General features: G+C 39.5%; 1 protein-coding gene across 2 annotated transcripts in view; it reads left to right on the forward strand.

Moving 5' to 3' along the window:
• NECAB1 (N-terminal EF-hand calcium binding protein 1) overlaps positions 1 to 15,440 on the forward strand; it is a 197,788-nt gene that overhangs the window by 153,575 nt on the left and 28,773 nt on the right. For both annotated transcript variants that reach the window (XM_003999959.6, XM_011291311.4), the window contains exons 7-9: positions 4,082 to 4,203; positions 7,228 to 7,304; positions 11,676 to 11,729. In XM_003999959.6, coding sequence (XP_004000008.3) covers positions 4,082 to 4,203; positions 7,228 to 7,304; positions 11,676 to 11,729 — 253 coding nt within the window. The remainder of the gene's footprint in view (positions 1 to 4,081; positions 4,204 to 7,227; positions 7,305 to 11,675; positions 11,730 to 15,440) is intronic.

Here is a 15,440-nt window from a genome sequence, read left to right on the forward strand (position 1 = left end):
CCTGCTTTGACCAAACTCAATGCCAAAGTGGCACCAGACTTTCCCATTAACAAAACAAGGACCAAACCCTGGCACAACAGACAGAGAGAGAGAGACACTGCAGCTGACTATACTGAAGGCAAATACAGCTTGGCCAAAACATTAGGATGCATGTAACACACATAGGAGACACCCCTGAAATGCCAGCTTCTGGTAAACGGGGGGCATTGCACTGCATGGCACTACAGGACCTCTTCTTCATAAGGCCACTACTTTCAGGAGAAGGAGACATAGCTGACTTTCCTAATATATAGAAACAGACACAGAAAGTTGGGCAAGATGAGGAGACAGGGAATATGTCCCACGTGAAAGAACAGGATGAACTCAGAGCAAAAGAGCAAAGTGAAATGGAGATAAGTAATATACCTGATGGAGAATTTAAATTAATGGTCATAAACATACTCATCTGACTCAAGAAAAGACCGGAATATTTCAGTAAGACTCTCTACAAAGACATAGAATATGAAAAAAAAAAAAACAGGGGTGAAGATCACAATAATAGAAATTAAAACTACAGTAGAGGGAATCAGTAGTGGACTAGAGGAAGCAGAAGAATGGATCAGTAACCTGGAAGACACAGTGATATAAAGCAATCAAGCTCAAGAAAGAGAAAATAATAGTAAAAAATAAGAATAGATTAGGGGCATTCAGTGACACCATTAAGTGCGATAACATTCACATTATAGGGATCCCAGAAGGAGAAGAGAGAGAAACAGGGGCAGAAAATTTATGTGAAGAAATAATGGCTGAAAACTTCCTGAATCTGAGGAAGGAAACAGACATCCAGATCAAGGAGGCAGAGAGAGCCTCCAATAAAATCAACCCAAGCAGGTCCACACCAAGACACATAATAATTAAAATCAGCAGAAACACTGCAGGTCAGAGGGAGTAGCTTGATCTATTATTCAAAGTGCTGAAATGAAAAAAAAAAAGCCATAGCTAAGAATACTCTTTCAGAATACTGATTACCACCAATAAAATCGAATCAGTATTCAAAAACTCCCCATAAACAAAAGTCCAAGACCAGATGACTTCACAGGTGAATTCTACCAAATATTTAAAGAAGAGTTAATACCCATTCTTCTCAAACTATTCCAAAAAAAAAGAAGAGAAAGGAAAACTTCCAAATTCATTCTGTGAAGCCAGCATTACCCTGATACCCAAACTGGGTAAAGACACTACAATAGAGAACTACAGGCCAATGTCTGTGAAGAACATGGATGCAAAATCCTAACAAAATATTAGCAAACCAAATCCAACAATAAATTTAAAAAAATCATTCACCACAGCTAAGTGGGATTTCAATATTTGCAAATCAATAAACATGATATATCACATGAACAAGAGGAAGGATTAAAAGCTATATGTTCATTTCAATAGATGCAGAAAAAGCATTTGACAAAGTACCACATCCATTCATGATAAAGACCCTCAATAAAGTAAGTTTAGAGGGAACATACCTCAACATAATAAAGGCCATGTGTAAAAACCCACAGCTAACATCATACTCATTGGTTAAAAAACTGAGAGCTTTTCCCCTAAGGTCAGGAATGAGACAAAGATGTCCACTGTCACCACTGTCATTCAATATAGTACTAGAAATCCTAGCTGCAGAAATCAACAAGAAAAGGAAAGAAAAGGCATCCAAATTGGTAAGGAAGAAGTAAAACTTTCACTATTTGCAGATGACATATTATATATAGAAAACCCTGAGGACTCCATCAAAAAACTACTAGAACTGATGATAAATGAATTCAATAAAATTACAAGAGACAAAGTCAATACACAGAAATTCACTGAATTTCTGTACACTCATAAATAGCAGAAAGAGAAATTAAGAAAACAATCCCGTTTACATTTGTACCAAAAATAATTTAAAAACCAAAGAATAAACTTAACCAAGGAGATGAAAGAACTGTACTCTGAAAACTATAACACATTGATGAAAGAATTGAAGATGACACAAATAAATGGAAAGACATTCCATGCTCGTGGATTGGGAGAAGAAATATTTTTTAAATGCTCATACAACCCAAAGCAATCTACAGATTTAATGCAGTCCTTATCAAAATACCAACAGTGTTTTTCACAAAACTGCAACAAACAATCCTAAAATTTCTATGGGACCACAAAAGACCCTGAATAGCCAAAACAATCTTGAAGAAGAAGAACAAAACTGGAGGTATCCAGATTTCAAGATATAATCCAAAGCTGTAGCCATCAAAACAGCATGGTGCTGGCACAGAATTAGACACATAGATCAGTGGAACGGAATAGAAAGCCCAGAAATAAACTCATGATCATATGGTCAATTAATTGATATCAAAGATGCACACACACACACACACACACACACACACATATATATATATATATATATATATATATATATATATATATATCCCCACACACCACACACACACACAGTGGAATATTACTTGGGCACATAGAAGAATGAAATCTTGCTTTTTGCAACAACATGGATGGATCTGGAGAGTATGAAGCTAAGTGAAATAATTCAGTCAGAGAAAGACAAACACCATATGATTTCACTCATATGTAGAATTTAAGAAACAAAACAAAGGGAAAAAAGAGACAAACCAGTTACAGACTCTTAACTATACAGAACACACCGATGGTTCTGAGAGAGGAGTTGAGTGGGGGGATGGGTGAAATAGGTGAAGGGGATTCAGAGTACATCTATGATGATGAACTCTGAGTAGTGTATAGAATTGTTGAATCACTATATTGTACTCCTGAAACTTATTAGTTTCAGCACAGTTATTAGTTTTAGCACAGTACTTATTAGCACTGTGCATTAATGATACTGGAATTTTAAAAAATAAAAAAAAGTTATTTGCCCCATAAAACCACCAATGAAGTAGGAGAATAAAATAAAAGTATCTTTTTAATATGCAGTGTCTCACAAATTTTGCCTCGCATGGTGCACCCTTTCCTGTGAAGCCATTAGATGTTCCCTTCCACCAAACCAAAGAGTAAATGAAATCCAAATTTAAAAGGGGGTTGGGGGGGGAATCAGCACCAGAGAGAGGCTAAAGAAATTTTCCCTTACTGATAACAAAGGAAGATTTTTGGATGAATAAATTAGTATTAGATGTTGCTGCATATAACAGGAAAAAAAGGAGGCTTAAACACATAAGGACTTATTATCTGTTATGAAAGAGCGTGGTGGCAGCAGCCTAATCAAGTATGACAGCTCTACAGATTTATCATAGACCTCCTGCCTTTTTCACATAGTGAGTACACCCTCGGGTTTGCCTCATGGCCCAATATGGTTGCTGGAATTCAGCTATCATGTTTGTATTCCAACCAGGAGAGAAGAATAGGGAACCAAATGCTTGCCTCCCGAATCGAATCCATCCTTTTAAGCAGTCTTCCTTTAAATTCCTTATAATATTTCCTTGCATATATCATTGCCCTGAGCTTTTCCTTTTAGGAAGCTAATAGATACGTTTAAAAACTAAACAATAAAGAGATAGCACTTTAAGCATATTATATATAGGTATGAGGATAAACATCCAAATGAACACTTGTTGTAAGCATTCCTTCTGTGAATGGGGAGTGGTGTGGAGGTGAGTAGGAACTCCTATTTGTTAAAATGAGTTTTATAGAATTATTTGACTTTTAAAAATATATGGATACATAGCCTTGATTTAAAAAATTTAAAACTGAAAAAAGAAACAGACTCCATAGGTGTTCGCGAACTAAATACACCAGCACACACAGAAACAGTTTTTCCACTGATGGTTTGGCCCAGAAAAGAAAGAAGTTTTTCTTAAATCACAAATTACGATATGATTTTTACTCAGACTTTTAAAGCATAAAGCCAGCTCCGAGTCTCTCCTGTAGGTTCACGTGTATAAAACCAAATCCTCTGGGTCTCTAGAGCGTGTTGGCAAGCAGTAATTCTCCTAACTTCTCATGTCGCTACACCAGAAAATCTTTGTGACTGATGGCTGAAGATCTGTTTCTCGGGGCCAGAGCCTGACGCTGAGGTTAAATGTTGTCTCTGTTGTTCCAGGCAAGGGCCGACCAAGCCAGAAGTCCTGTTGATCCAGTGGCCTGGAAAGCGATCAAGTCGCCGAGTCCAGAGGCACAACAGCTTCTCCCCCAAAAGCCCCCAGTTCAGTGCCTGTGGTCCAGGTAATGTAGCTTTGCCATTTTTCTTCTTCCAAACTGACTGTTTTGATTTTCACACTGATTTATTTTTTTAAGCAAGTAAAATGGCAATAGTAATGAAATGCTTTCAGAAAAGTTTGTCTGAACCGCAGTGGCAAAGAGCCTGTGGTATTAAGAACGAGGTGATGATCCACACCATTGTTTCCATGAGAATCCCACAACTGCACCTCGCAGTGCACAGAGGGTGATGGGACCTTGAGACTTGTAGAAATTCCTATCAGTTTCAAGGAAGGAAGCGCCCTTTACCCTAATTTGCTCCGGATCCCCTAAAGCCTGCCTACACATATGCAAAGTCTGTTTCAGGAAGTGGGTAATATAACCTTTATTGGGCTGAAACCTTAGCTTTTAAAAAATGTTTTAATATTTATTTCTTTTTGAGAGAGAGGGAGCGTGCAAGGGGGGCAGGGGCAGAGAGAGGGGGACAGAGAATCTAAAGCAGGCTTTGCACTGACAGCAGCGAGTCCTGTGTGGGACCCGAGCTTACGAACTGCGACATCATGCCCTGAGCCGAAGTTGAGCGCTCAACCGACTGAGCCACCCAGACCCAAACCTGGACTAAAACCTTATTAATAATTATTAGGTCGTTATATTTTAATAATGTCATTTGTAATAATTACTTTGAAATTCATTTGAAATATACAAATCCATGTTACAAAATATCACAGTAATTTCTAGAAGCTATGTATGTATATGTATGTATATATATAAACCACTTGAACATACCTTTTTTTTATTTTTTTTCAACGTTTTTATTTATTTTTGGGACAGAGAGAGACAGAGCATGAACGGGGGAGGGGCAGAGAGAGAGGGAGACACAGAATCGGAAACAGGCTCCAGGCTCCGAGCCATCAGCCCAGAGCCTGAGACGGGGCTCGAACTCCCGGACCGCGAGATCGTGACCTGGCTGAAGTCGGACGCTTAACCAACTGCGCCACCCAGGCGCCCCAATGAACATACCATTTTAACACAATTAACTCTTATCTAATATTTCAGAAAATCAAAGTACTAACTCTAGCCTATATTTACACATACTGTACTTGGAAGGTTTCAAAGTGCTTTCTTGATCATTATCTTATATTCTAGTGCCTTATGAGATAGATGTCAGTATATTTATTTCCCCAGAAGTACAGCAATTTGTCCAAGGTCATACGATTCATTAGACCATTTTTACTTGGAAACAACCTTAAAATCTCAGTGTTTACAATCGCAAATATTTGTCTTTTTTGTTCATGGGTACGTAGTTGATTGTGATTTGGGTGATGTGTGCTCTCCAGCCTCTAGGTTGGGCTCAGCTCTGCTTCTCACGTAGCCTCCTGGGATCAGTGACTACTTGAAGCAAACTCTTCTGCTGGGTGTCAGAAGCATAAATCACACAGCTCAGTTAAAACCACTGTGTGCATCTTACCTGCTAGCTCTCCATTGACCAAATGAGTCACATGCCAAAGCCAGTAATAGTGGGAAGGGACATGTACTCCATCCATTGTGGTAGGAGGTCCTGCAAAGTTGAAGGGCAGAGGTTGTATATGTAGAATTCTATAACAGGAAGATAGTGAAAACTTAGGAACAATGATATAGTCTACTGTGTGTTGACGAGGAAATGACAGGTCTAGGCTCCTGAGTCAAAATATAGATTGTCCTTTATGCTTTAACCATTTTGAAAACACAGCAAAACCCAAAATATCCTTCTAAGAAATTTTGACGTGACAGCCTCCTTAAATTCTTTTAGGAACAATCCGGAATGGAAATGTGTTAATTAATTCCTAAATTAAAAATAAACATAGATTTTGTTTATACAGTTACAGTGTTTTCTATTATAAAGCACCCTTATTCTGATTTTTTGTAGCTGCTTCTGTGTGACTGTGCTACTACTTAGTTTCGCATCATAATTTATGCGATAAGCTTTGAGAGTTTTGCCCAAGAATGCAGAAAGAGAAGTGATTTCTAATGTAAAGTACTACCTCTTTATAATTTTGGTCTTATCTTTCTAACATTCAAAGCTAAAACAAGGCTTTATGGTTTGAATTCAATTACATTCTCCCATCAAGAAGTATTCAATACTATTATTTCAGCAAATGCCTATGAAATAATTTTGCACAAGCTGCCATAAGGATACAGAAGGATGCCGGGATGTTTGTGCAGGGGCTCAGACCACAACTCTTCCCTCTGCACCTTTGAATAATCTCCAGGTCATGAGTTCAAGCCCCACATTGGGTGTAGAGCTTGAAAAACAATAATAAAAGCTACTTATTTTAGAAAATGTAATTACAGCAATAATAACAGCAGAACTTACATAATGCTTGCCCCGGTGCTGGACTATAGATGTGTTTGTGTATATGTTCACACAGACATACGTATACTACACATATATGCATATGCATATGTTTGTATATATGCATATATATTCTAATTTATTCCTCACAATGACGATGTGGCCAGTGGTGGTATTATTGCCATTTTAAAAATAAGGAAGCTGAGGCCAGAGGAGCCAAGTAATTTGACCATGATCTTCAGGTTCCAGAGTCTGCTCTCTTAACTGCTATGCCATGACCATATTGTCCGTGTTTGCTCGGGTCAGTCCCTAGGAAAGGAGACACCAGCTACCTTACTGTGGTCAAGCCTATTATTTCCCTGGCTTCTTCCACTGTTTTGGAAGTAAGTTTAGAATTATTGATTAAAGCTTTCCTTTTTTTCAGAAGAAAACTCAGCCATCTCGTGGGGTGGTAAACGTGTCTCAGCAGGAGCTGTTCTTTGACTATCAAAGACCAGTACAGGCAGCAACATAAAAACCACAGACTTGTAAGAGTGAACCCACGGGGATGCATGGATCTATGGAAATCAATAACTTAGAAAGCACTCACGTGAATATATTTCTTAAAAGGGTGCTGACTAGTCAGTGACACTGTGTGCTTCCTTCCGGGTAAAAGGAAAATTCTGAGATGCCAAAGCATTCCTGCTCTGTTTAATTGCCCTCATGATTTTCCCCTCAAGGCTTATTAGAAGAAGACAACCAGTGGATGACCCAGATCAATAGACTCCAGAAATTAATTGATCGACTGGAAAAGAAGGTGGGTGCTTCTTTTTCTTTCTTCTCCCTCTCACTTTTCAGTGACCCGTTTTCCTCATTGTATTAATATATCCATGGCTGCCCCATGGATAGAATAATAGCCAGGAGCGCTGTGATGCTACAAATGACTACTTGGTAGTTATCTGGGCCTTTCTTTTTTTTAATGTTTATTTGTTCTTGAGAGAGAGAGAGAGCATGCGTGAGTGGGGGAGGGTCAGAGAGAGAGAGAGGGAGACACAGAATCCGAAGCAGGCTCCAGGCTCCAGGCTCCGAGCTGTCAGCACAGAGCCCGACGCGGGGCTCGAACTCACAAACTGTAAGATCATGGCCTGAGCCAAAGTCGGACACTTAACCGACTGAGCCACCCAGGCACCCCTGAGCCATTCTGTTAAAGCAAATAGAGAAGCTCACATTAATTCTTAGGCCACCCATGCCTACCCCTAGTTATATGTGTAATATGTGGAGTTGCAAGTTAAATAAATGTACTGCATTGCCTGACTCTTGAGTTATCAATGCCGTAGGTAGCAGGGTGCTTGAACAATGCATGTGGCAGCTCTTAGGGACGACCTGGCTGATGTCTTGGGAATATTTCAAAGTGACTCAGGGAAATGGTTGCATGATATACTAAAAGATGAAATTACACTCTCAACCTCTAGAAAGTAGCTTCTTAACTGATGAGGGGGAGAACATCTTGATTAACAGTCCCAGAGCACTATATTGAAGGGAGAAGAGAGAATTCCCTGAAAGTAAAATGTATTGTCACTAAAATTGGAATAAATGCTTGTCTGATAACAAACTAGTGAACAAACAAACCTGTGCTATGGAGCAGTAAAATTTTAGTAAAAAGAGAGCAGCTAGAGAGGATATTCAGGTAAGGGTGATAGCGTGAGTAAAGCTTAAATAGACCAGCTTGGTTAGTCTTTCATTTGGGGAAATGATAACAAATATGATTGTGCAGATGGATGGGGGCCATATTATGGATGGCATTAAATAATAGAGAAAGGGATTTGGGCTTGGCCTTGGAGACAACAGGAAGCATTTATTGTTTTTCAACAGGGAAGTGATATGACCAAAGAGATCTTTTAGATAGAAAATTGGACAGCAAGCATACAAACTGGATTTAAACAGGAACATTCAAAGTCAGAGCCACCGAAGCCATCTCAAGCAGTGACATTAAAGAGCAGGTTCTAGATCTGAGCCTGCTGGGATTAGGTATGGAAAGAGACGGACCTGTATTGTATGACTGAAAAGAAAATGGCAGAGTGAAAGACTTAAAGTGAAATTCCCTGAGTGGGTATGATGGGTAAAGGACAGGAGTATCTCAAAGAGGAGTCTGAGGATTTGAGCCTGAGTGTCTCGGTCAATTGTACCACTAACAGAAATGGAGAGACAAGTGAGAGATCGTGAGGTGAGGTGAGGTGAGGTGAGGTGAACCGGCTTATTAGATGTGTTAATTTCAAGACCCAATAGGACACGTAGGCAGAAATGTCCAGGTAGATGTTGGTAGGTAACAAGTCAGGCCAGTGGTTTAAGATCTTAAGAACTGTCTCCACAAAGATGAAACTTCCAAGTCCTGAGGTTGAGTAAGACCCCTGAAAATGAGGTTCTGTACAAGTAATCAAGTCCAGGGGAAGCGACTTTGGAGAATGCCAGCCCCTCTGGCACCATGTCACCGTTTGTCACGTTTACGTTGGCCATTTACTGGGCAAAAAACCTAAACTTACAGTTGGCAGCAGTTCAGCGTTCCTCCTTCCTAATTTTATTAATTGATATGTGAGCCGAGACTAAAAATATTCACGAGAAAAATGGCGGCTATGAAAATTAGTTTTCCAATCATGGAAGGGCTGGAAATCCATGACCTCTATTTGGAAAACAGACCTTGTTAAAACATAGTCTATTGTTACATAAATTTAGATTCATTTAAAGAACACAAATACCTCCTTTTCAAATGGCTTTGAGGTGCTTGGCAAACCTGTCTTTATTTGGTGTCTTAACTTTATATAGCTATTTTTAAAGGAATAGCTTAAACTTAGGTCATGCCTTTTTTCCAACTTTAAATCAAAGTATTATCACATCTCTTTCTTCCCTAGACTTTTTCTTCCTCCCTTTCCATGAAAGGGTTTCATTTTGAGGACAATGTCTGAGAGATTTGCTGAAAGTATGATGTGATGGTCTTCAGCATTGGGTTTCCAGCGGTGTGGGGCTCAGCAGGATCTGTCTTAATGAATGGAGAGAGGCAGTGCAAGTTCCGTTTGCTCCTACAACTTATTCTGTACTGCGAATTAGGCTTTTAGAGGAACAACTACCCGATTGCCAAACAGTAGCTAAGTGCATGTCATCTCACAGCTGACTCTCTCGTCTCCTGCAGTTTTTGGCACTAGGTTTGATCTCCCCGTTAAGAGGAAGTGTACCTGCAGTGGAACAGGTGTTCTCTTTTCTCTCCACTTAGTGTGATAGATCCTTCCTGCACTGGAAACCAGGCCCAATACCATTCACGTGAGGGGGAAAAATAATACTTGCAATCGCTAACAATCCCTTCAGGCGTTCTATCTTTCCATTTCAGCCTCTATGAGGATTTGTGGGGATATATTGAGATTATGTTTGCTATTTTGCTCCCACTCTGCAGAAACATCTTTATGTTAAATAACAGCGACAAAACCTGTTTGATCTTCATGAAGCCCTAAGTGTATCACCAGATCACAGGGCATCCTCTTTGAAGGGGTACAACTAAGGATGTTGCGTTCATACGACTTCATTTAAGCTGTTGTTATCTTAGATCAAAGAAAGTAGACGTGAAAAGTGTACCTGAGTTGGTGTTAGGGAAAAAGTGGGCAAGGAGACCATTGTTCCAGTTTCTGTCTTTAAGATTCACTTCACATCCAATAAGCCATACAGAGAAAGACAGATACCATATGGTTTCACTCTTATGTGGACCCTGAGAAATTAACAGGAACCCATGGGGGAGGGGAAGGGAAAAAAAAAACAGGTTAGAGTGGGAGAGAGCCAAAGCATAAGAGACTCTTAAAAACTGAGAACAAACTGAGGGTTGATGGGGGGTGGGAGGGAGGAGAGGGTGGGTGATGGGTATTGAGGAGGGCACCTTTTGGGATGAGCACTGGGTGTTGTATGGAAACTAATTTGTCAATAAATTTCATATAAAAAAAAAAAAGATTCACTTCACATCCATATGCATTGTGTCACTTCGCCTTCACAGAAAAGCTATGATTTAAATGGGGTGTTCATTAGGCCATTCATTTATTCAACGAATGCTTGTTAAGCATCTACTTTATGCCAGGTATTATTCTGGCAGTGGAAATGCAGCAGTGATCCAAACAGGTAAGGTCCTTCATCCAATACAGACAGATCAAAATCAGTAAACAAATAAATGAAACAAGATAATTTCAGAGAGGGAAAAGTACTCTGAGGACAAACTAAGGCAATATGGTGGAGATGAGGGGTTGGATACTTAAGTGGGTGATCCGGGAAGGTCGCTCTAAGGCAGTGACATTTGAGTTGAGGTATGAGAAAGGAAAAGGAGCCAGCTAGATGGTGCCCTAGGGATAGAGAACTTAAGGCAGAGGAAACACTAAAAGTGAACCCTAGATAAGTCAAGTAACTTGTTTAAGGTTTTACTGCAAGAGAATAGCATAGCTAAAGCAACATAGCCCTGTTTTTAACAAGCTTATGTTATTTCAGACCGTCTGGATTTATACCGATTTCAAGGGATTTCTTTATCTATCTGAAGGAATTATTGTGCATAATCCTCACCACCAATGCGAGGTGATATATTCTTAGAATGAAGTCCTCCGAGATTACATGCTTGGTTTCACTGGAGACATTAGCATCATCCACTGATTACGGTAGAAAATTCTAGGATCTTTTTAGTAGCCCTTCATTTTTAGAAAATATCAATAGTGTTTTCATTTGCTTTTGAGTTCATGTTTAAGTAAAATTATCACTGGAGTGTAAATGTATTGTAGCCGTTACGCTAATGTCCATCATGACCTCCCAGGAAAAGTGGTGATCAGTACTAACAGCAAAAGAAATCAGCCTACTCATTTTTTTTTTTTTTTTTACTGTTCTACCCTTTCCCAGTTTTCGTGAATCTCCTTTCTCTTTTGTTCTCTTGTAATATCATCAGTAAGCTTAAAGTAATAACAAATTGAACACACTGAAATGGCTCTTTACCATTGATAAATGGGTAAAGGAGTCTTTATTGGAGAAACTTCATTTTTAAAATCAGAATGATTCCATATCCTTTCAGATAATTAGCTGCTTTTGGCACAATATCAGCCACAAAAGAGTTACCATTCAAGTATATGATGTTTCCTCTAATTTCTGGTCCCTGCCTTCCCCATTTCTTTCTTTAAAGGATCTCAAACTTGAACCACGGGAAGAAGAAGTTATTGAAGGGAATACTAAATCTGTAAGTACGTTTCTTCTTTCTAGGTCAAAGTGTTAGAAATATGTACTTGGCAAATATTTGAAGGAAAAAAGTTCTTCAAAATTAGCTACTATCTCAGTGAAATTTTGAAAAAGGAATACATAGGCATGTTTTATTTTGCATGGCTCTGTAGTAGTTTCTAAATTGTGATTTGTGAAAACCTAACAATGCCTACTTTGCAGGAGTTTTATGTAAGTATGTAGCATGTTATGTGTGTAAAATGAGAATTTTATGCACATATCAGTCAATGAGTTATTGAATAATTGAAGGAATATGACCAGCAGAGAAGGGCAACATCCAACTTATGTCATAAACATTTTATAACCCCTGTAAGCCTGAGTGCCATGCCTGAGCTGAAACTTGATGCTATTTAGTATTATGTTACCCAGGGCCAGGCACACTGCAAGTGCTCAGAAATCATTTTTCAAAAACAAAGTTGACACTTAGAGAAAAAAGGAACATTTACATCCATAGGGAAAAGATGTCCATCAGCAGGGGTGGCAATTTATGGAGATCGAAATAAAATGGATAAAGTGATGGTAACAGGCACTGAGATCCAACAAAAAGAAATTTGTGATTGCGTAATTAAAAGCAACACATATATATGATTTGTTATTTTACTTTATTTTGAGGCACATATTTATAGCACATTCTGTTTGGAAAAAGTGGATCATTACATTTTCGTTTAGTGAAAATTTAAATCTTAAAATCTGGGCAACCCACAGAAAATCACTTTTTTCTTAATAACTATATTGTATACTATACAGGTCTTATAGGATCAATTGCATTTACGTGTGAAAAAGATAGGAAATACCCTTCATCTCTGTACCGGGCCCTTATTCCACAGGCACTGCCTATGTGATAAAAGGTGAGGTTCACCTGTCCATCGGCTCCTACCCGTCTGTCCAAACTCACAGCACAAAGGGAGTCTTCAAAGGGGGAGCTGTGGAAGGTTCTCAGAAGAGCTTAATAACGACTATTATGATTAGAATCCTATAGATATGGACACTTTCCCCAAAGATAACCCATAGTTCGCTACATGTTCAGTGCTTCTATTCCTCCAAAGACAGGGGTGTGGTCTGTGTTAATTCCTCAGGCACCCAGAATTCTAAAGGGGTACATTTTGGTGGGAAGCTGAGAAAGAGAAGGCCACCGAGCGCGCATACTGGGAATGCTATTGCTAGAAGTCCCTTAGGGACAGGATTGTGACCTTGCAATCTTTGTATCTCTATTGTCAATTAGATTTGCATGTAGAGAACACTACACTCTAGTCCAGAAAACCGAACATAACATTTCTAATGTTGAGAGAGACCATTGTCTATTCTTATATAATTTCCTGATGTGACACTATTCTCTCGCGCTAGCTATGTGGGAGAGAAATCGTCTAAGGATTGTTTATTAAAGGTGACAGACTGTTCCATTCTCGGGTCCCTGACAGAAGAGAGGCCAACGTCAATTTTGAGAGATTCGTCAACCCACACAGCATTACTAATTCAATAGTACATAAAAGTACTTACAAGAACAAAACAGGACTGGGCAAGTTGGTTCAGCAGTCAATATTGTTTAAAAGCAGGAAAGGATATTCCTTAACTATTTTCAACCACCTGTAAAAGTGAGTAGCTGTGCTCTTTGGGAATACACATACAGTAATGATTTCAGCAAGTTTTTTTTTTTTTCAGAGCTGCCAGTAAGGTATTTGTCCTTAAAAGTTGTAGTTGATAGTTAGTGACAGTGACGCATCACTGTCTACTCTTATGAAACCTTCTATATTCAGAATGACCGTAACATATCTTCACTGTGCACAGCTGGCACTCGTCATTCCACGCTCTTCCATGTTCAGTGATTTATCTTGGTGACCCAAACCAGTAGACGTCATTGACTAGGGAAGTAGCTTGCCTTTTCCATTGGTGAATACATGAGAACTTTGAAAAATAAATTGCCCATCAGAAACCAGAGAATAAACTTCTTATGATATACTTTATTTTTTAAGTGTATTTATTTACTTTTGAGAGAGAGAGAATCCCAAGCAGGCTCTATGCTGTCAGGACAGAACCCAGTGCAGGGCTCGAACTCACAAACCACGATATCACAACCTGAGCCGAAATTGGGAGTCAGACGCTTACCCGACTGAGCCATCCAGGTGCCCCGTGATATACTTAATTTTTTTAAAGCTAATCTTTAGTGAGCCTTTACTATGTGCCAAGTGTCATCCCAAACACACACTTCTATAATTCACTTCATCCATCATTATGAGGTGACGCCATCCTTAACCCCATTTTGCAGGTGGAGAGTCAAGGTGTGGAAGGATTTAAGCCCCCTAGCTGGACCCCAGCAGTTCTCCGCCAGACCTGCACCTGCCCTGACACTGCAACAGTCCGACTCTAGTGTTTGGTGCATTTCTGGGCACTAAAGTGGAGCTGTTCTTTGCCAGTGAGATTGGGAGCTGACAGATGACTCCTTTTCCCGAGATTTCCTGCCATGAGAGCAGAGCAGTAGTATCTGGTAGGCTTATTTAAGCACACAGCAAGAGTCCTGAAACCAACTAGCTGCCACATCTAGTTTTCTGGGACGTGAGCCATTACATAATGATGAGTCTAGGATGTGATTTCTTTCTTTTTTTTTTTTAAGGTCCTTTGTTTTTCCTCAGTGAGAAGTAACATCTATTGAATATCTATCCTGGGCAAGATTTTTACATAATTCGATTTAATCCTCCCCAAAGCTATGATACCAAAGTACCATGGCTCCGATTTCATTTGGTGATTTCGGATGAAAAGATGGAGCCACTGGTTCAAGGCCACATAGCTAGTAAAAGTGAAGCCAAGCTTTTTTAAATGTGTACTCTCCGCTCTTAAAGAGGAAAGGAACGAGGACAAGGTGATGGAGGTAGATGAAAAACAATGACACAGGGCTCTAGAGTTTTCAGGACCACCTCATACCGTTCATGTCCTTTCCTGGAGTGAATAGTGCGTGAATAAAATTTATTAAAGAGCTTTTAAGAATAGTCCATGACAGGGGCGCCTGGGTGGCTCAGTCAGTTGAGCATCCGGCTTCGGCTCAGGTGATGATCTCGTGGTCCGTGAGTTCGAGCCCCGCGTCGGGCTCTGTGCTGACAGCTCGGAGCCTGGAGCCTGCTTTGGATTCTGTGTCTCCCTCTCTCTCTGCTCCTCCCCCACTCATGCTCTCTCTCTCTCTCAAAAATAAACAAACATTTTTAAAAATTAAAAAAAAAAGAATAGTCAATGACTAAAAACAAAAGCAACCTCTTGCTTGTTTGTTGTATGAAGAACTTGGTCACCAGTTATATGCCAGGCCCTGGGGGAGAGTCTGGAGATGAAATAGTGAATATTCCAGGCTACAGGACAGACCAGAAGGAGCTGCAGTGATTAAACAAGGGTCTACAATACACTGCGATGAAGGTTATTATCGGAAAGTATAGATTTGCACAATGATGGAACACAACTTAGGAGGCCCGGGAATGCTTCCAGAATGACATAGTATTCAAAATGAAATCAAAAAGAGTAAGGAGCTTTTAAAAATATTTACTTATCCCTTACAACATTGAATTGTTCAAACGTCACACCAAAAGAACCACACTAAGGTGCTATGTAGGAATGTTAGAATGTTCCAAGTGGCTTACAACCATCATGTGACAAAGATAGCAAGTTTTGGAATTCATAATCTTACTCTTGCCAT

The sequence above is a fragment of the Felis catus genome, chromosome F2 (assembly GCF_018350175.1).
Source record: "Felis catus isolate Fca126 chromosome F2, F.catus_Fca126_mat1.0, whole genome shotgun sequence".
In the NCBI taxonomy this organism is placed as follows: Eukaryota; Metazoa; Chordata; class Mammalia; order Carnivora; family Felidae; genus Felis; species Felis catus.